Source organism: Anguilla rostrata, chromosome 11 (assembly GCF_018555375.3).
Source record: "Anguilla rostrata isolate EN2019 chromosome 11, ASM1855537v3, whole genome shotgun sequence".
In the NCBI taxonomy this organism is placed as follows: Eukaryota; Metazoa; Chordata; class Actinopteri; order Anguilliformes; family Anguillidae; genus Anguilla; species Anguilla rostrata.
This window is the reverse complement of record NC_057943.1, coordinates 2,248,970-2,271,465: the sequence shown is the minus strand read 5'-3', so window position 1 is coordinate 2,271,465 and position 22,496 is coordinate 2,248,970. Positions and strand designations below refer to the sequence as shown.

Genomic DNA, 22,496 nt, shown 5'->3' with positions numbered 1-22,496 from the left:
AAAGCCCATCCACACACTGGAACAGAGCCTTAACAGATACCAGACCATGGGGCCCATCCACACACTGGAACAGAGCCTTAACATACTAGACCATGGGGCCCATCCACACACTGGAACAGAGCCTTAACAGAAACTAGACCATGAGGCCCATCCATACACTAGGGTCAGGCCTTAAGAGGGTGACTCACCAGCCAGTCATGCTTTTTTTGTATGTGTCACGGTCACACACAGACAACCTCATGTTTGTCACAATCATACCGAACGTGCTTATCCCCTTGATAGCGGGTTTCCTTGGGAAATATGAAAATTTTCCCTGGTAGTTATGCTGATCAGGTGCTATAGAGAGTGAGTTACTCATTCTGGTTTCTCGCCAATGTAGTTTTACAGGGAATGAGGAAGTGAAAACAAAAGTTACCCAATGGCCACTAGGGCGAAAAACCTGTCTTGCCTCTGTCCGTGCTCTTTAAACTCATAATTAAAACTTATTAAAAGCCAAATGAACACTTTTATGCTGGAAAACACACACATTGGCAGTGCAACCTTTTGGGCAAGATTGCACTTTGTATTGCAATCTTGCATGAAAGGCGCCACTATATAAATAAAATTGTGATTTTGTTGTGACACATCAGTGCTCAGCATTCTGACAATCATGTCATACTAACCAGAAGGAAATACGTTAAATTTGCTGTTAATGTTCCCTATACTTCCCCTTCCCTCCAAGACAAGTTTTATGCTTTCTGGTAATTCTGTTGTATTTGTTTTGGATCACATTGACCCGTTATAAATTTTTAGTAGATGAGGAAGCACACTTTTGACTATACCACTGCAAAATGCAAAATACTGTTGATCATCAGTATTTGCTTGATGTATTTCCTTCAAACAAGATAAAGTTGAAAAATATTTGAGAATATCAGTGCAAAGCAATAAATGTCAATAAACAACTGCATGAAAATATTATTTGACATTAATTTGACATCCCTATGTCTTCATTATAGATTTTTTTCTTTATAAATGACACGTCTATCACAAATGAATGACACATTCATTATTAAATGTGATCTAGTAATGGCGACTATTCATTATCCAATTAAATAGCCTTTAACCATATGTCCATTTTTTTGTTTGGAACTGAGATAAGAATTCAGTTAATGTGCACATTTATTGAATAACAAACCAAAGTACTAATATGTTTTTCAATTTATACCTACAATAATGCGAAAAAATGCTTTTTACTTAAAATAATATTAGTAATGACTTTCCGCAAAATATCCTCATTTGGCTTTAATTACAATTAAATTAATTATTGGAAGTCTATGCAGTTGTTTTGCAAAGTGAGAGGTGGAGGGGTAATTAAACGGAGCAAAATCTTATCTACGTTTTTTTTTTTTTTTTACCACAGGTGGCCTAATACCTTTAACCTGTAGTGTACGTAAAATAAGCACTAAAGTTGCAAGAAATATGGAAAAGAAGGAGGAGTTTGGATTGTGTGGGGCCAAGTTAATATTGTGGCAAGAAGGTTATTCCGTGAGAAAATTCGAAGAAGCTTAAGATGTCTAGATGCAGTGTGGTCCTGGTCTTCTCTTGTTGACATTACTGCCTATCAGTAATGTCAACACACGATCCAGTGTTTATCTAAGGTAAATAACGTTATCTTCGTAATTACGTTATTCATCCCCTATCGCGGAACTAGCGGTATAAATTTTAAATGGAATGGCAACATTTCATAACAATGTAATGTAAGAAGGATGGTATCAAGAGAACCTCCCCCCTCCGCTCGATGGAATCCAGCAGCAGCACACCCCCCCGCTCGACAAATTCCAACATTAGCACCCATATTTAAATCCCAGTGATGACCCTGGCTGACATCTCCACTTGGATGGCCAGCCACCATCTGAAGCTCAACCTCAACAAAACTGAGCTGCTCTTCTTCCCGTACAAGACCTCCTTGCTTCGTGAACTCTCAATCACGGTTGATGGCACCACAGTGACTGCCTCTCACTCTGCAAAGAGCCTGGGGGTGGTCCTGGATGACCAGCTGGACCTCAAGGAGCACATCAAGGCAACATCACGGTCCTGCAGATTCCTCCTATACAACATCAGGAGGATTCGACCATACCTGACGACGCACTCCACCCAGCTGCTCGTCCAGGCTACGGTGGCCTCTCGCCTTGATTACTGCAACTCTCTCCTTGCAAACCTGCCAGCTTGTGCCATACAGCCACTACAGATGATTCAGAATGCCGCTGCCCGACTCATCTACAACCTCCCCAAATTCTCCCACGTCACTCCTCTGCTGCGATCACTTCACTGGCTACCAGTCGCTGCCAGGATCCGATTCAAAGCCCTGACCCTTGCCTACACTGCCGCCAACAGGACAGCCCCCATCTACTTGCAGGACATGACTCAATTCTATGTGCCTGCTCGACCACTCCGCTCTGCGGCAGCAGGGCGTCTTGCAACCCCTCCCACCCGCCCAAAGGGATCACAGAGCTTCTCCACCCTAGCTCCCCAGTGGTGGAACGAACTCCCCGTCCCTCTCCGAACCTCCCCCTCACTATCCATCTTCCGCCGTGGCCTGAAGACTCATCTCTTCAGACTATACCTAGAATAACCACCACCACGCTGTGTATATATATATTTTTAAAAAAAATAAAATAAAATAAAAAAAACCCTTTTTCCTGTCACTTGTTACATGTTGCCCCATCCCTGCACTTCTTGGTAAATTGTATTTGTCCTAATACTCTAGCTTATTCTTCTGCCTAGTTTGGCTTTGCAGATGTTAGACCAGGATAGTGTTCTTTGTTCTCGGCTAGAAATAGCTTTACAAAATAAGTAATTGTACCTTACTGAACCCGTGTTCAGCAGTTGTCTACGATCATGAAAATGCACTTTTTGTACGTCGCTTTGGATAAAAGCGTCTGCTAAATGAATGTAATGTAATGTAATGTAATGTATGTTTCACCCAGGCAAGCAGTTTCGCATGTGCTGATAAGACAGCCGAACATAGGGGTTAAAGCTGTGATGCAGCCATTTTCTGCTCAGCTCAGCAAACTGCTCTCATCTTTTGTAAAAGGGGCAGCATTAGCCTAGGCTATTTTCTGGGTAGGCTACTCTACACGCTACATTCTTTGAAAAACCGACTGGCTTCTGGGCAGGGGTGCAAAACGCCTCGCGCGCACACCGGCTGTCTTCAAGGCTGAATGAAAACAAAACCCGCGCGAGAGTTTCCACACGCAACTTTAAAGACGTTGACGTCATGCACCTCTCTCACACTGTGCGCAAGATGGGAGGAAATCGCACGTCACTCCTCCTCTGACCCACCCGCTCTCACCGCCCACCCCCTTTTGGTACACCGTTACTCACATGTCACCGCTCCCCCACCCCCCCGCCCCCCCAAACTGCGGCAACGACCTCATTCAGCCCACATCGACATTTCAACAAAGCGCTGTTGATTGACGTTTTGCAGCTGGAAGCCACAAGTCGCTCACCGAACAGTGGGCTACTGCAGGGCTACTTCCAGTCAGCAAAGTAGACTGCGCGGAACAGAGGCAGGTAGGCTAGCTATTTTGGCCGTTGCCGATTACGTCTCGCTGGCCTATTGCATACGTAGTAGGGGAGGGGGGCGGAAAATTCTTAAGCGTATGGTCGTACTCAAAACGCGCAAGTCCGCCGCTCACGCACTCCTCGCTCAGGCACCTGCGAGCTGCACGGCCGCTCGAATTCATTTCTGGGTTCAGTTTTTGGGCGGGCGGAGGGTTCTGGAATCAGTCAATGAGTGCGTGGGCTGAGGAAAGCCCCCTCGCGGAGCGTAGGCGCGCCTGTCAGTTCTCGCTGCCTGGCTGGTACGTCAGAGGTAGAGAGCGACGCCTCCTCTTTGCTAAATGCGTCAGACAGAATATCATCTCACCGTCAGAGCCCTTTTATTGGATGACAAAATAAAACCTGATAATAAATAAAAAAAAACACCTATAACAGTCAGCACTAGGGTTCGAATTACGGGGAGGATTTGGGGGTGTCTGACCCCCCTAATTAAGACTTGGACCCCCCCAAAAGAGGTAAAAACAGCAGGTTGGGGGGGGGGGGGGGGGCGGGGAAACCTGTATATAACCTTCTTCCCTGTAATCGTAAATATTACAATATAATTCCCATCAGTGACATCACTAGGGTTGGTGTCTAGTGACGTAATATGTATTGTATTTATTGTAATATTTACGATTACAGGTAAGAAGGATATATAAATGCATGGGCAGGCAGCCAAGAAAAAAATTGCACATGTTTATGCGTTTGTAACTACCATAGCCAACTAAGGTGCCTGTTTCAAGCATATATTAACATCTTAATTAGATATTTAATCGCTGTGTATGCTAGTCTATCAAATTTCTGAGCATCAAAAGACATCGTCTTATTTTCATGAGATTGTGACGTACTGATCAGCACCGGGAAGGTTTTGCTTACATATTGACCATTTGATGCTGACGAAGTGTGGTTCATTTAAATGCTAATATATGCATGAAACGTGCATCCTCATTGGCTATGGTAGTTAGAAAAAAACATCCAAAATTTATGTTTTCAGAAGTCATTTCTTGCCATGCCCAGAAGTTAATTTAAAAAAAACTGTCAAAGCAAACTGGTTAAAATATGTTACCCCCTGTGGAAGTATGCTTCTCCTGTATTCTTTTAATGTTCATATATCTTTTAAATTTCTTCTATTGAAGATTGTATTGATCAAGAAAATAGTTAAATGTATGTGATTATGTGAAGATCGAACAGCAGGTTTTCTATGTTATGTCTAAGAATTTGTAACTAAGGAAAGACTGTGGCCTCTTTGTACACTGATGCATACAATCAATCAATCAATTTTATTTGCATAGCACTTTTAACAAAGGAGCTTTGTCACAAAGCAGCTTTACAGAGAACCGGCCCCCAAAGAGCAAGCCTAGGGCAACAGTGGCAAGGAGAAACTCCCTGACTGATAACAGGAAGAAGCCTTGAGCAGAACCGGACTCAGAGGGGGAACCCATCTGCCGCGGGCAGGCTCCGGTTTGTTTGTTTTGAAAATCGTAAACATTTACTTGAAATTTTGTAAGTAATTTATGTTGGGAAACAGTCTTGTGCAGAAGACCTTTGAGTTGCAAGAGAAGAGAAAGAACTGTTTTGCTATGTCTAGTTACTGCATAATTATATTCTGTCAAAATGAATAAAATCAAATTAATAACAGCAACAGTAAAAATATAAACATATTCTGTTAGAACATGCTGGTGTGTTTGTATATGAGTTAAATGTTTCATTTGGATTACAGCATGTATTGAATGCATTTAAAGTGCATGTACTTTGGAACTGGAAGATTAAACAATTGTTAATCATGAGAACATATACTTGTTTTTCAAGTCACGCATATACATACCTCTGTAAGTGTGTGGTGAAATATCTGTCATTTATTAAAATTGAAAACTATATAATAGTTATTGTTAAACTAGCTGGTGAAACATAAGTGTGACCTAGGCTGGGATTGGTTGTTTTAGAGGGAAGATACATCATGGTAGAAGGAGATCTGATTGTATAAAAAAGGATGTAAAACGTAATTCGAAGAAGCTCTCTGTGTGTCTTTATGGTACTGGAGACCTCCCGTAGGCCTGCGTAAAATAAAAAGATTATTAGAAGAAAATAAAAGATAATTAGAAGAAATCATTGTTTCTAGTCTTTCTTCTTACATCGCTGACTCACCCATCGAACCTAGGAGGAGGTTTTCCTCCACACCCCCAATGGCCAACAATACATCGGCTCATGTTCACCCTCAGTAGGACTAATGATGCCACAGGTAGCGTGTCACAGGTAGTGTGACACAGGTAGGGTGACGCAGGTAGGGTGTGTGAGGTTTCCTGTCTTTCCCTCTGTGAGCCACCAGAGGGAGACATAGCCCCCACAGTTTCTCTCTGGGACTCACACCAGGATTCTGGAAAATGCCCATTGTGTTGTGTAATGAGTCTCACCTGTCGTTCATTGTTAATATCACCTGTGTCTTGTTAAGTTCTGTGTATTTAAGCCCTGTCCTTTTGTTTTCAAGTACTCGGGTATTCGAGTTTGAGCTCGCTAAGTTTGTGTAGCAGTCTTGTTGTTTGTTCTCAGTGCTTTTGACCGTTTTGCCTGACTTTCTGAATTCTTATTTTTTGGACTTTCCTCTTTGTACCTTCGCCTGTGTTTATGGACTGATCCTGGTTATGACCTTATGCCTGTTTTTTTCGACAATCCCTCAAGTAAAGTTTTCACAACCTTTTCAATCATCTGTTTTGTGTGGTTACTGTGCAATTGGATTCACTCTTGTTAACCAAGCCCTCCCAGTGGTCCAGGGGAAATTACCAAAACCAAAAGGACCAAAGCGCCTGGATTTATTTATTTTGCTCAGATTCTGCAGATACAAAGACGGCTGTCTGCCATGCTGGGCGGTTCAAATATCTCGTCCTAGTTCACAAGGAAAACTGCTGCCGTCTCGGGAAAACTGGAGCTTGTGATCACCTACACGTGAGTGTTCTTTTGGGAAACTGCTCCCATCTTGGATCAACTGGAGCTTGTGATCACCTACATGTGAGTGTTCTTTTGGGAAACTGCTCCCATCTTGGATCAACTGGAGCTTGCGATCACCTACATGTGAGTGTTCTTTTGGGAAACTGCTCCCATCTTGGATCAACTGGAGCTTGTGATCACCTACATGTGAGTGTTATTCTTTTGGTGAAATACATTTTTCATTTCAAATGACTTCAAAGGTTTTACTTGTATGCATTTCATCCCATTGGTTATAATCAGAATGTTTCTCATCCACCTAAATACATTTTTGTTTATTTATTTAGTTGTACGAACTGGTCTTTTGTATTTTGATACTTTGAGAGGTATTTTTCATGTCTTAAACATATTTCCTTGGATTTCTTTGCATTTGTGAAATACTGTTTCTCAACCATGTTTGTGAAATAAATCAGAATTAAAATGATTGTTAGGGTAAGGGAAAAAGGTTACGGTTGTGTTCAGCAGCTTGAAGAAAAGCTAGGACATGGGTTCATTTTTAATTTTGGATGAGCCAAAATTTCTCTTGTAGCATGGGTACCTATGACCATAAAATGGTGTATAATATATGTATATTTTCTTTCAGGGAAAACTTTTTTTAAAATGACCTTAGACATATTTTGCATTTGTATTATTGAATTCATGATATTTACTTTGTTTTTAAACAATTTCAAATGAGTAATTTTTTATTTTAAATTTTTTTTTTTTTTTTTTACAAATATGCCTGTGGCTTCAATTATGCTTTAGGGCTCAAATTAGGGTTCAGCTAGGGTTAGGGTTAGGGTTCGGAAAAAGGTAAGTCTGAGGGTTGAGGCAAGTTTACAGTTGTGTTCAGCAGCTTGAAGAAAGGTTAGGAGATGTGTTTGTTTTGATTTTGAATAAGCTAAAAAATTCTCTAGTAGCATGGGTACCTATGACCCGAACCATCCATCCATCCATCCATTTTCTAACCACTTAATCCAAGTCAGGATCACGGAGGCAAAGGGGCAAGCGGAGCAGCCCCAGACGTCCCTCTCCCCAGCGACTTCTGCTAACTCATCCCGGTGGATCCCCAGGCGATCCCAGGCCAGCCTTTGGATATAATCCCTCCAGCGTGTCCTAGGCCTACCCCTGGTGTCTCACCGGTGGCCAGCCCGAACACCTCCAGAGGGAGGTGCCCAGGAGGCATCCTTATCAGATGCCCGAACCACCTCAACCGACTTCTTTCAATGCAGAGGAGCAGCGGTTCTACTCTGAGGTCCTCCCGGACAGCTGAGCTCCTCACCCTGTCGAGGAGAGTAAGCCCTGCGACCCTACGGAGAAACCCCGTTTCGGCTGCTTGTATATGGGATCTCGCTCTTTCGGTCACTATCCATAGCTCGGGACCGCAGGCGAGAGCAGGAACGAAGATCACATGACCATAACAAGATGTACAATGCATGCATATTTTTAAGGGAAAGCTTTATTTATTTTTTTTAAATGACCGCAGACATTTTGTATTATTGCATTTATGATATTTACTTTGTTTTTAAGTCATTTCAAATGAGTAAATAGATTTTAACAAATATGCCTATGGCTTCAATTATGCTTTAGGGCCCAAATTAGGGATCAGCTAGGGTTACAGTTTGGAAAACTGTAGCATGGGTACATATGATGATTAAAAGATATATAATGTATGCAATTTTTTCAGGGAAAAATGTTTTAATGACCTCAAACATATTATTTTGCATTTGTATTATTGTATTCATGATATTTACTTAGTTTTTAAACTATTTCAAATGAGTAATCAGATGTTTTCAGAAGGTAACGATGGCTTCAATTAGGTTTTATGGCTCAAATCAGGGTTCAGCTAGTGTTAGGAAAATGATGAAGGTTACAGCTGAGTAAGAATTAGAGTTGTTTTCAGGAGCTTGTGCAAAGGTCATTGTAAGAATGAGTAATTGTTTTTGGATGATAAAATGGTTTCTCTAGTGGGATGTAACATGTTAGCAAAATAATTGGATAGTTAAGTGAAATGCTGTATTCAATATAAATGACTTTTGACACAGCACTTTGTATTTCTATTATTGCATTGACAATATTTCAATTGTACTTCAATTAATTGTAATGGAAAAACAAGATATTTACTGTATGATAACTATAAGAGAAAATATGACATCCAAAAAAGACAAAACATACCAATAATTTATAAATTAAATATTTTCATTCCGATGGATGAGAAATAAGTTGTTTAACTACTAAAGTGAAAAAAAAAACAAATAAAAATACTTTTTAACAAGGAACATGAACATACGTAAGCAAAATACAATGGAAAAATGGAAAGAAATTCGATTTTTTAAATTATTATATCTCAGATGGATTGAAAATAATGTTTAGACAACCACGGTGATGAAATAATTTATTTAAATCAGTTTAAAGACATTTCTGATGAACAATGTGTTTCACTGGAAAATCAGTGATTGGGAAATAATGTTAATTCAACTACTGTGGTGAAATAAATGATGAAAAATATTTTAAAGACATTTATGATAAAAAATTTATTTCAGTGAAAGATCAGTAAAATACTTATACTTATAAAATTCTTATATAAATAAAGAAAAAAATGCAAATATTTTCTTTTCTACTTTTTTAATATAGATGGATGAGAAGTTATTTGTATACAACGACTGTGGTGATATAAATGATGAAAAATAATTAAAATGTTTATGATAGAATCTGTTTAATTATCTAAAAAATACATAAGACTACATATAGTCTTATATCAATAAAGATAAAAACTGCAAAAATCTTCTATTTTACATTTTTTTTATAATAGATGGATGTGAAATAATGTTTATACAACTACTGTGGTGAAATTAATGATGAAAAATATTTTTTAAGGAGTTTATGATGAAAAATCTATTTCTGTGAATTATCAGCATAATACATAAGACTATATTTTTATGCCTTACCTATAAAAACTGAAAAAAAGTAAATATTATCTATCTTAAATTTTTTGATACGGAAGGATGGATAAAATGTTCTTACAACTACTGTGGTGACATAAATGATGAAAAACAAATTTTAAGATGTTTAAAATGAAAGAATCTATTTCAGGGAAATATCTGCAAAATACTTAAGACTATTGTCTTATGTCTTATGTTTGAAAAGTGATAAAATGCAAATATTCCCCAAAAAAATAAAAAATTATTGATCTTTACATTCTGATGAACAATGTGTTTCACGGGAAAATCAGTGATGATAGTCTTGTATAAATAGAGATTTTAAAAATGCAAAAATCGTCTATTTTACATTTTTTATAATGGATGGGAAATAATGTTAATCCAACTACTGTGGTGAAATAAATAATGAAAAATATTTTTAAAGACATTTATGATTAAACATCTATTTCAGTGAAAGATCAGTAAAATACATAAGGCTATAGTCATATATAAATAATGAGAAAAAATACAAATATTTTCTATTTTGCATTTGTTAATATAGAAGGATGAAAAATATTTTTTATCCAACTACTGTGGTGAAATAAATGATGAAATATAATTATAAGACATTAATGATAAAACAAATCTATTTCAGTGAAAGATCAGTAAAATACATAAGACTATAGTTTTATATAAATATAGAGATAAAATGCAAATATTTTCTATTTTGCATTTTTTAATATAGAAGGATGGAAAATAATGTTTATACAACTACTGTGGTGAAATAAATGATGAAAAATATTTTTTAAAGACATTTATGATAAAAAAAATTATTTCAGTGAACGATCAGTAAAATACATAAGACTATAGTCTTATATAAATAAAGAGAAAAAATGCAAATATTTTCAATTTTGCATTTTTTAATATAGATGGATGGAAATAATGTTTATCCAACTACTGTGGTGAAATAAATGATGAAATATATAATTATAAGACATTAATGATAAAAAATCTATTTCAGTGAAAGATCAGTAAAATACATAAGACTATAGTTTTATATAAATAAAGAGATAAAATGAAAATATTTTCTATTTTACTTTTTTAATATAGATGGATGGGAACTTATTTGTATACAACTACTGTGGTGATATAAATGATGAAAAATAATTAAGATGTTTATGATTATAGAATCTTTTTAGTTATCTAAAAATACATAAGACTACATATAGTCTTATATCAATAAAGAAAAAAAGAAAAAATCTTCTATTTTACATTTTTTTATAATAGATGGATGTGAAATAATGTTTATACAACTACTGTGGTGAAATTAATGATGAAAAATAAGTTTACGGTGAAAAATCTATTTCAGTGAATTATCAGCAAAATACATAAGACTATATTCTTATGCCTTATCTATGAAAACTGAAAAAAAGTAAAAATTATCTATCATAATTTTTTTGATACGGATGGATGGATGGATAAAATGTTCTTATAACTACTGTGGTGACATAAGTGATGAAAAACAAATTTTAAGATGTTTATAATGCAAGAATCTATTTCAGGGAAATATCTGCAAAATACATAAGACTATTGTCTTATGTCTTATGTTTGAAAAGTGATAAAATGCAAATATTTCCCAAAAAAAAAAAAATTATTCTGATGAGACAGCATATTTATTTCACAGTCATGGTGAAATAAATGAATAAAAATGTGTTTGGGACGTCTATGATCAATTATTTATTTCATTTGCCAAACAGCCAAATTACTATAATCTGATGTCCAAGAACTGAAAGAAAATGCAGAAATCCAAAATAGATTAATTACATTTATTACGTTCAGATGAATGAGAAATCATGTTTATTCAACAACCACAATGAATTAAATCAATTATGAGACTTTTTCAGATACATTTTGATTATGTTTTTTTTTATTTTGGATCAACAGCAAATGATTGTAGTCTCATATGCAAAACATGAAAAAAATGCTAAAATCTAAAATGATCAATTCAATTATCACATTCAATTATTACATTACATATTCAATGATTGCATTCATCTTTATTCAACAAACATGGAGGAGTAAATAATTGTGTTTTTGGGATATCTATAATGAATACACCATTTCACTGGCAAAAGAGGATATTTTTAACTATATGTCTGATGTCAAAAAGCTATTGAGCTTTACTTTCAGTTGAATGAGAAATCATTTTTATTTAACAACCACAGTAATGGAATCATAATTTGTTTTGGGGTATTTCTAGTTAATTATCTATTTCACTGGGAGACCAGTAAAATACCTAACACTATAGTTTTAGATTTAAAAATGTGGAAAATTGCTAAAACACAGAATTATTCAGCTTTTACATTCAGATGAATGAGAAGTCATTTTTATTCAACAACCATGGTGAAATAAATAACGTGACATTTACTATCCACAATCTGTTTCACTGGGAAAAGTGCATGAGATTATATACAGTCTTATATCCAAAAAGTTCATAAAATTTTACATAGACTGTCAGACGAATGATGAATTGTCTTTATTCAACAACCATGGTGAAATAAATTCGAATGCATTTTGAGGCAGTTATGGTGAAGAATCCTGATACCGGGAGGACATGCAAACTCCACACAGGGAGGATCAAAAAACCCGCAACCTCCGTTTTCCGAGACAACAGCACTAACCACAGCCCCACCTTGCCACCGTAGCAATAAAAAGAAAAAGGTAATAATTACATCGATTAAGTGTACATTCAAATAACATAAATCCATTGTATCAAACCCAGTTTACCCAGTACATGCATACAGAGATAAAATACTCCGTAAAACATTTAAAAAAACATTAAAAACTTTCTACAAAAGTAGTGTTCTACTTAAATCAACGTTATGTAGCATTTCTCATGCTTATGTGTTGCTTTAGCGATGATGTACTGTTTACTTTTCCCAGAGGACATTCCATTGTAGTGTTTGAATGTTATTGCATATTCTCTATTGCTGTTGGTAGGAGCTATATTTTGGGTATTTTACTGGGTGGGTTATAAATGAGTATTTGTTTTGTTTTTTTGTTTGAGATGTGTGATGCAGATTGGGTAATTTGGGGATGAAGTGCTGTTGAATGTTAAAGGTACAAAGACATATTTGTTTGAAGATTTTTTGTTTGTGATTAAAAATCAATTTCACTGGAAAAACACTGCACTACATACACATATATGCTTTTGTCCACACTGTATTGTATTCTCCATTCTTTTGAACCAAATAATATATTTATTTCTTCCACTCACCGCAACAACATGGCTGACTTTTAATCTCGTGCCAGAAACCACTGAATGAATCGGACAGCACTTATTGCAACCGTAACACTCGTTTGAATTTTTCAGTACGTGCACATCATCATAACTCCGGTCCCGTTCGTTCCTTGAGACTTGAATGTAACCTCCAAAAGATTGCGTAGCCCTCTTCCTGTAAAACAAACATGCCTGTGGACTTAGTGGATTAAAAAAAATCATTTTAGTTGTTGTGAAAAGCATGTTACTCCTCCTAGAAAAATTAACCAATTAGTACAGGGCGATATAGCTCAGGAGGTAAGACCGATCGTCTGGCAGTCGGAGGGTTGTCGGTTCAAACCCCGCCCTGGGCATGTCGAAGTGTCCTTGAGCAAGACACCTAACCCCTAACCTCTAACTGCTCTGGCGAATGAGAGGCATCAATTGTAAAGCGCTATATAAATGCAGTCCATTTACCATTTACACGATTTGTTTTTCTGCGTTTACCGGCTGCTATACAGTTAAATTACATTTTTTTTAGATCAATAGAATCTGTCACAGTTTTTAATTAATTATATGTTTATGAATTATTTAATTTAATTAAATTCAAAGTTAGACCACATTTAATTAAATAATTTGTTAGGTGGCTGATTTAAAGTGACCGAACTTTACAAGAAGGACAGAGAACCAGCCAATATTTCTTCTTAACTCTATGACAAACAATTAAAAGAAAGAATAGTTATTTCTTTCGCAATTACTGTTAAGTGAATTCTGGTAATCACTAAAACTGTGCCTGAAGAAAAAAGTGTAAAACAACTGCATTTACTTGTAAATCAAAGTAGAAGAAATGTTTACAATACAGGAAAATGTCACAATCTGAGTCTATATGTCTCCATCTAGTGGTTAAATGCATGTAATTCTCCATAAATCTAAATGTCACATACAACTGAATTCTCTTCTGGCTGGACTACCGGCACCTGCCATCAGACCCCTGCAACTCATTCAGAATGCTGCAGCTCGTCTGGTCTTCAACCTCCCCAGACACTCCCACGTCACTCCCCAGCTCACTACCCTCCACTGGCTGCCTGTTATAGCTCACATCAAGGGATCAGCCCCAGCATACCTCCACAAGATATTCAAACCCTACATGCCAGCCAGACCTCTCTGTTCTGCTACCTCAGGACACCTGGCACCTCCCCCTCTTCGCACCTGCGCTTCTCGAACACGTCTCCTGTCTGTCCTGGCCCCACGATGGTGGAATGACCTCTGCGTGGAGGTCAGAACAGCTGAGACACTGACCCATTTCAAACGACGACTGAAGACTCACCTCTTCAGGCTGCACCCCTCCCCATCCCTCCCTACCTCCCTGTAATCTCTTAAATGACTGTAAGCTTAGGGTTGTAACTAGGAAGCTGTTTCGTAGGTGACATAGTTAATGCACTTGTCTTAACTATTGCTTGTATTTTTCCATAGATTGCGTTGTTGCCGTTCTCGTTGTTAGTGTTAATCAGTTTAACCATCAGGGTCCAAGTTGAACTATGCGGTTGTTCCCTGCACAGGAGTGCGTGTGGATTAAAAAGGCAAAAACTGTATGTAGGACAACGCACATACTCAGATTAAATATTTTGATGAATGCAATTACTTTGGTTAGGCACTGAATGGATCTTCTTTAGGTACTTGTGCAGTAACCTATCAAACAGGGAGCATGATACATCTCCCCTACTAAACACTATCTTGCAATAATGACATGTCTATGTACAATATCTATAAGCACATCATGCTGATTAATTTGACAAGAGCATCTTACAGATAGACTCCAAAAATAAAAGCCATACGGACATTTTTTTTTTTTTTTACATTTTATTCTTTGAATTAAGAATAAAAACAATTGAATGCATAACAGATTTCACCAACAAAAACAAACAAAAAAAATTAAAATCATTAGGGACAAAATTATTTTAAAAAAAGAAAATCAAATTCACCAATATTGAAATTCACCAATATTGAAACACCACGTCCATTGTATCAGTTTATACAATGCATCAGCTTACAAAATCTGCCAGTCCTGGTCTTTATACATATATATATTTATTTTTCATATATATAATATATATTTTTTCCTGTACAATTTGATAATTTCGGTTTTTAAGAAACAAAAAGAAAGCAGAAATTTCAGATTGCCAACAGTGTTTAATACTAAAGGGTCAGACAAGAAACGTTTAAAAAGTGCTTAGACACGGTTACAGGATTGCTTCCCCAGAAGGCTTTGGGGAAAAGGAGGGAGGGGCATCTGGACGTATTTAAATATGAAGAACGACTTACATGTAATGTGCTTCCTGCGAACACAGACACCGGATGCCAACACATTTCACCACTCATATTAGTTTCAGATCAACACCAGAGGTGGAAAATCCAGGTTCAAAAAAAGTAAAAGTCCTCCCCAGTATTTTGTTCCAATCGCCTGGATTTTATTAATTAGCACAATTCTTCAGCCAGGAGGTAGAACTGATTAGTGAAATCAGCTGGCTGGAGTTCATGGGTAGAAGAAACACAAAGCAGGACTTCCACTATCTGACCCCTGAACTATCCACCTCTGAAAACACTGACTATTTCTGTGCACAGTCGCCATCGTCGTGAACATACGACGGCTTTTAAAGGGCTGGTCGAAGGTCTCTGAGCAGGTAGTGTCCGCGATGAGCCTCTCTCTGTGAGATCAAACTGTGCTTTCTGAGAAAGCCTTTGGTTGTCACGTTCGCTTGGTTTTTACTTCTTACGTTTTCACAGTTCAAACGAGCACGGGGATTTGCGTCTGGTTAAAAAAAAAAAAAAAAAAAAAAAAAACCTGTTGTCTTGGAAACGGAGTCGGTTCGCCGTCAATGCGGAAGCGGCGTTGCAGTTTTAAAAGCAGCTTTTTTTTGTGTGAAGGCAGAATTCCGCACGTCAGTTTGGGAATTAAAATGAACACCCCACTGCTTTCATAGGGGACATGCCAGTCTGCTTAAAGACTGGCACCCAAAAAGCCTTACTTACACCCCCCTCCTGCATGTCGGCAAGGGGGTGGTCATTTTTACCTTCCGGCAGGTAAATGGTAGTTAGGGTTTTCTAAGGTTACCACGTGCTAGAGTAGGGATTCCACTCCTTACCCAGAGTATGAAGGCAGATGGTTGTGGAGTTACCCTGTGACGGAGTGAGGGATCCTGGGAAACTGAGTTCACTTGCGGGCAATGTCCAGCTCTGGGAGTCCTGATGTGTGGCCTGCTTCCCAGAGCTCGGAGTCTGGAGGATTGAGATCCAAACTCTGAGTATTGGGGGGGGTTGTTGGGAGGCTCCATTCCAGTACTTGTGCCCAGTGCAGCACCACTTTCAGTTAACCAGCCACTGCAGGAAACAGGAAGCAGGAAACAGCCACAGTCTGGGGCGGTCAGAGGCAGGCGCGTGGGGGCTTTCTTTCGGGGATGGGGGGGTTGGGGGGGTCTGAGTGCCGAGTTGTGTAGCGATTAGGGGGGCTCTGTTCGGTGTTAGTGATCTTGGGGGGGGGGGTACAGCAGAGATTGCTGTGTGCTTTTCACAGTGTCACCTGACCTGGTCACATGATGTCCACAAAGAACTCGCAGGGGTTGCCCATGGCGTGCTGGAAGGACTGGCGGCTGGCGGTCAGCTCCGGCGGGACGGCCCCCAGGTCGCGCAGGGGGGGGGCCCCGGGGGGGCCGCTGCTCAGGGGCACCTTGGGGGCCAGCCGGGCCAGGCTGTAGGGGGGCGGCAGGCCGGGGGGGCCGTAGGAGGAGGCGTGGCTCCGCTCGCTGTGATCGCACGACAGGTGGGCGTGCTGAGAGAAAGGGGCGTGGCCGTAGGAGAAAGGGGTGTGGCCGCTCTGGGAGAAGCCCTGGCTCCTGTGCGACTGGGCGTGGCTGTAGGCGGAGTGGGCGTGGCTGTGGCTGGAGTGGGCGTGGCTGTGGTGGCTCAGCTGGCTGGACGATCGTTCGGCCCGCCTCCCTCCCCGCGTGCCGGGCTCCGATTCGCTGCCCCCGCTGCCCGTCGACTTGCGGTCCTTCTCCTGGGGAGAGGGGCGTCGCCCTTTGACTACGCTGGGGTTAGACCCGCTGCTTCTGGTTCCTGAGAGAGCAGAGAGAGACAGAGCTGTGTTACACACACACACTATACGCACACACACACACACACACACACTATACGCACACACACACACACACACACACACACACACAGTATACACGCACACACAGTATACACACACATACACACAGTATACACATACACACACATAGGCGCAAACACACACACACACACATACACACACTATACGCACTCACACACACACGCACACACACACACACACACACACAATGTACACACACACACTATACGTACACACACACACACACACACTATATACACACACACAAACACACACACTATACGCAACACACACACACACACACCAACACAACTATACGCACACACACCCCACCATACACACTAAACACACACACACACGCTATACGCACACACACACACACACACACACACACACACAGTGTACACACACACACTATACGCACACACACACACACACTATACACGCACACACACACACACAGTGTACACACACACACGGACACACAGTGTACACACACACACTATATGCACACACACACACAGTGTAGAAACACACACTATATGCACACACACGCACACACACACACACACTATACGCACACACACGCACGCACACACATACACACACACACACACAGTGTACACACACACACGGACACACGCACACTCACAGATACGTACATGCACACACACTATACACACACTATATACAATACCCACATACACACACACACACACACAAATATATATAACCTGATGCAAAAAAAAGATGTGCATTGTGATCCATGACCACGCAAACAACAATGAGAGTCTATAACGAGTGTCTTCACACATCTGTACCACACTCTGTACCACACTGAAATCAAGGAAGAGGAAGAAGGAATGCTTGAATCACAAGACAATGAACGTCACATGATTGTAAAGAAGTCGCAACAATTCACAATCGGCTGTAAAGTGTTCACAGATCAAACGAGACGCAGACCACAGTGACTGAGCTCTACTACCTGTACTCAGGTGAGGGCAGTGTCTGTATTCTGACCCCTGGCTTTCTCACCTGAGAGCAGGTAGGAGCCCCCCCACCCCCTCTCCCGCCCCCACCACCGGTGATTTTCTCATGCCAAGCAAAGACTGAGCTGCTGGAGAGGCCCCTGCTTTGCCAGTGAGATGTTTTATAGTTCTGCGAATTTCACGTTTCACAACCCAAATCACATTGAGTGGACTCTGCTGAGACTGAAACATCCCGATTGCTCCCCCCCCACCCCCAGTGCAGCTCAGAGAGGGAGAAAGAGCGCCCCCTGTCCAGGGCTCCTGCAGCCCCAGGTTCCTGGCTGCGCAGACGGCTGCAGACGGCTGCGCAGACGGACAGCGATCACACACACACTGCACTTGCACTAGGCGCTGATCCCAGGCGAGAGATGGGCTGCCCTGCTGCAGATGGCCGGAGGAGGCGACAGAACAGAGGACACTTTCAAACCATGATCAGGGGAGGGGTGAGAAAATGAAGCGAGGGATGGGTAGGGAAGAGAGACAGAGAGAGAGAGAGAGGAGAGAGAGAGGGGAGAGAGAGATGGAGAGAGGAAGAGAGAGAGGGGAGAGAGAGATGGAGAGAGGAAGAGAGAGTGGGGAGGAGAGGGAAGAGAGAGGTAGAGAGAGAGGGGGACTGAGAACAGAAAGAAGGAAGAGAAGGGGGAAGGGAGGGTGAGAGAGAGAGGGAGAGAGAGAACAGAAAGGAGGTAGAGAAGGAGAGAAGGAGAGAGGGACGGAGAGGGAAAGGATGGCTGTCTTACCAGATCCCCCAGTCCCAGGGTTACCTCCTCCATCAGTCTAGTGCAGCCCAATAGGAACAGAGGGAACAAGAGTGTTACACAGAACCCCGCCCCCTCTACCTGGCCCCGCCCTGCCCCTCCCAGCACGGCCCCGCCCCCTCAATCTGGCCCCGCCCTGCCCCTCCCAGCACGGCCCCGCCCTGCTTCGCCCTGCCCCGCCCCACCAAGCCCAACCCTGCTCCGCCCCAGCCAGCCAGCCGAGCCCCGCCCTGCCCCTCCCAACCCAATCAGACCCCACCCCATAATCCACTTCCTCTCTCAGCAGGGCCATTGGGTGTGGCAGGAAGGAAGTGATGTCATCTGCTTCCCCACACCCACTCAGACAGCTCATCAGACACGGCACAGACAGGGTGATCAGCTGGAGGACCCCCCTCTTACCCCCCCCCGGGGGGGCTGTATGAATGCACAGCTTGAGAAATCCATGGAGAGAAAGAGTACGGTTGAGCTACCGCCCGCCACCGATCGCTGACTGAAATAAACCAGTGAAAGGACTGAGCTTCACTGTGGACGCAGGAGCCGGCGTGCTTCACCAGGAGAACGAGGCATGGGTGTGTTAAAATAGTGTGTGCGTGGCATGCACAGACACACACACGCACGCACGCACGCACGCACGCACGCACGCACGCACGCACGCACGCACGCACGCACGCACGCACGCACGCACACACACACACACACACACACACGCACGCATAAAGAGAACCATGTTCACGGATGTTCAGCACTTTCAGAACCCCTGCTGACAGACAGACACCGTGTCCATAGCAACAGAGAGACACACGGACGCATGTGAGAAAGAAAAAGCCACATGAACCCTGATTCCCTCATCAATAATGTCACTGAGCATTCAAATAACTGACAAAAGAGAAAATAATTTCACAGCTTGATTATGACATCATCTCTGCATATGCGCAGAGCTCTGCGCATACTGTACACACTTAAGCACAGCACTCAGCTACCAGGAGTAACAGGGCAGCCAGCTGCACTGCAGGCAATAAAACAGGCACAGTGCAGTTACCCAGCATGCAACTGTGGGCACATGACTGCAGACTGACAGTGCTGGAGCTCGGTGGGGCAAAGTTGTTCAGACTGAAACATCAACTTCACAACATCACTGCAAAGCATGTGAGAAGATGATAGTAGATAAAATAAACTTAAGATAAGCTAAAATTAAAAATCAGGATCCCACAGCTGTCCCAGATATGGGTGATTTGAAATGACAAAAGCGAGAGAAGGACTTCTGCCCCCGCATTTACCACTAACACGGATGCCCGACTGAGCAGGTCCTCCTTCTTTCCCTGTTCGAAGGATGCTCAGTACAAATACTCAACCCTGTCCTCTGGCTTCTGAACGGTTGAAATTATTTAACCCTTTGAAGAGAAGGTCTTTTGAAATGTTTTTATCAAAATTCTAAGTCAGACGAACTTGTTTCAGTGGGAGAGAATCACTGCGACATTGAGAGCATTCAATTAACCTTACGTTAAATTGCATTCTGATATTTAAACTGCAGTATTCAGGGTTGTGATGGGACTGTAAGAAGCACAGGCCCGTCATCCAGAACCAGTTTCTCACATTCAAGATTTGGGGCAAAACGTGCCCCCCCCCCCCCCCGCAACCCCCCAGCCAAAACAAACTCACCATCGCTATGCGGGCTGCCTGCACTGCCGCTATGGAAACTGTGGCAGGGGTCCGAGTACCCGGGGGGGAACCCGGAGGGCGTGTAGGGGGGGAAGGGGAAAGGCTGGCCCCCCACTGGCCAGGGGTGTGCGGGGGGAGGGGGGAGAGGGGCCAGGGCGTCCTGCTCCGAACCCCCAACGCTGGACCCCTCGTTCAGGTTCAGAGAGGCCATGTCTGGAAGGAGAACAAAAAAATGAATTCTTCAGAAACGTCACAATGACTCTTAAACAGTCACAGTCGCTGGAGGGCTGGGCGATACCCCGGCAACGGTAATCACCGGGCGCAGTAACGAACATCGCCACCGTGTGGTGCACTGCCTGCTTTTTTTCCATCTTTTTCTCTTTAATTAAACCTGATGCGGTCGTAAACACCCAAACATCAGAGGCCAGGTGACATGCTTCTGGGGGATACAAGCATCGCCGCTGACATCTACCGTGTGTCGATAAGACAGCCAATCAGCAGCAAGGACTTGCAGCTTCCTTCTGATCATATTGCCTCTGTTTTTGTCAATCACATGGAAGGTCTACATCCTTGGAGCTGATTGGCTGTCTTATCAACACCCAATGTATAACTGTTTTGACGTTTTTTTTTGCCCCAAAATTATTTTACATTGCCTCTGAAGTCTGCATGTGCCGCACCACGCAGAGTTAGAAAGGCAGTGCGCCACACGGTGGTCAGGAAAGGCAGTGCACTGCTCAGTGGCAGGATTGTTTTTGTCTGATTCTGATTAGGCAAATGTGATTTCAGTGCTAGCTCTGTACTTGGCAGGATTGTTTGTTTGTTTGCTGAACAGGTTACCCTACAGGGTTGGAGTCCTGATCTGTGGTCACTTCTGGCACTACGATCTTTACTTCACTCTAGTGTGTTTTTCTGCAGCTCTGCACCTTGAACTGATGCACTTGTTGTACGTCGCTCTGGATAAGAGCGTCTGCTAAATGCCTGTAATGTAATGTAATGTAGTGTAATGAAATGAAATGTAATGTAATGTAGTGTAGTGTAATGTAGTGTAATGAAATGTAATGTAATGTAATGTAGTGTAATGTAATGTAATGTAGTGTAATGAGTAAAGAAATGTAATGTAATGTAATGTAATGTAATGTATGTAATGTAATGTAATGTAAATGTAGTGTAATGTAGTGTAATGTAGTAATGTAATGTAATGTATGTAATGTAATGTATGTAATGTAATGTAATGTAATGTAGTGAATGTAATGTAATGTAATGTATGTATGTAGTAATGTAGTATGTAGTGTAGTGTAATGTAGTGTAATGTATGTGTAATGTAGTGTAGTGTAATGTAGTGTAATGTAGTGTAATGTAATGTAGTGTAATGTATGTAATGTAATGTAGTGTAATGTAATGTAGTGTAATGTAAGTAGTAATGTAATGTATGTATGTAATGTAAGTGTAGTGTAATGTAAGTGTAATGTAATGTATGTAATGTAGTGTAATGTAATGTATGTATGTAATGTAGTGTAATGTAGATGTAATGTAATGTAATGTAGGTATGTAATGTAGTGTAATGTATGTAGTGTAGTGTAATGTAGTGTAATGTATGTAGTGTAAGTGTAATGTATGTAGTGTAATGTAATGTATGTAGTAGTAATGTAATGTATGTAGTGTAATGTAGTGTAGTGTAATATGTAGTAATGTAGTGTATGTATGTAATGTAGTATGTAATGTAATGTAATGTAGTGTAATGTAGTGTAATGTAATGTAATGAAAGGCGCGTACTCTGGCACAGGTCCCCGAAGGTGTAGTAGCACTGCTCGGAGAAGGTGATCTTGTTGACGGTGTGCCGCAGGTAGCCGTGCTTCAGCAGGCTGCTGGCGTACTTCCGCGCGTCCCGCCGGTCCTTAAAGCCCTCCACCCGCGAGTACAGCCAGTCCACCACGTCCGCACCTGCGCCAGGTACACCAGGTAACAGTCATTACACCTCCCCCTTTTCCCCTCTCCACCCACGAGTACAGCCAGTCCACCACGTCTGCACCTGCGCCAGGTAGACCAGGTAACAGTGATTACACCACCCTCTTTCCCCCGCTCCACCCGCGAGTACAGCCAGTCCACCACGTCCGCACCTGCGCCAGGTACACCAGGAATTACACCACCCCCTATTCCTCCCTCCCCTCTCCTAATCGTATGACA

General features: G+C 41.4%; 1 protein-coding gene and 1 long non-coding RNA gene across 3 annotated transcripts in view; one reads left to right on the top strand and one right to left on the bottom strand.

The window, feature by feature from the left end:
• The first annotated feature begins 2,957 nt into the window (after nucleotides 1-2,957).
• LOC135235198 (uncharacterized) lies at nucleotides 2,958-12,961 on the top strand. The gene is made up of 2 exons (XR_010324318.1): nucleotides 2,958-6,708; nucleotides 7,520-12,961. It is a non-coding gene; the product is annotated as an uncharacterized LOC135235198 (long non-coding RNA).
• A 1,592-nt stretch (nucleotides 12,962-14,553) lies between these two features.
• Nucleotides 14,554-22,496, bottom strand: part of LOC135235186 (segment polarity protein dishevelled homolog DVL-1-like) — a 45,087-nt gene continuing 37,144 nt past the window's right edge. For both annotated transcript variants that reach the window (XM_064300454.1, XM_064300453.1), the window contains 3 exons: nucleotides 22,086-22,253; nucleotides 20,313-20,525; nucleotides 14,554-16,827 (listed from right to left, as the gene is read on the bottom strand). In XM_064300454.1, the coding sequence (XP_064156524.1) occupies nucleotides 16,301-16,827; nucleotides 20,313-20,525; nucleotides 22,086-22,253 (908 nt within the window). In that variant the 3' untranslated portion in view covers nucleotides 14,554-16,300. The remainder of the gene's footprint in view (nucleotides 16,828-20,312; nucleotides 20,526-22,085; nucleotides 22,254-22,496) is intronic.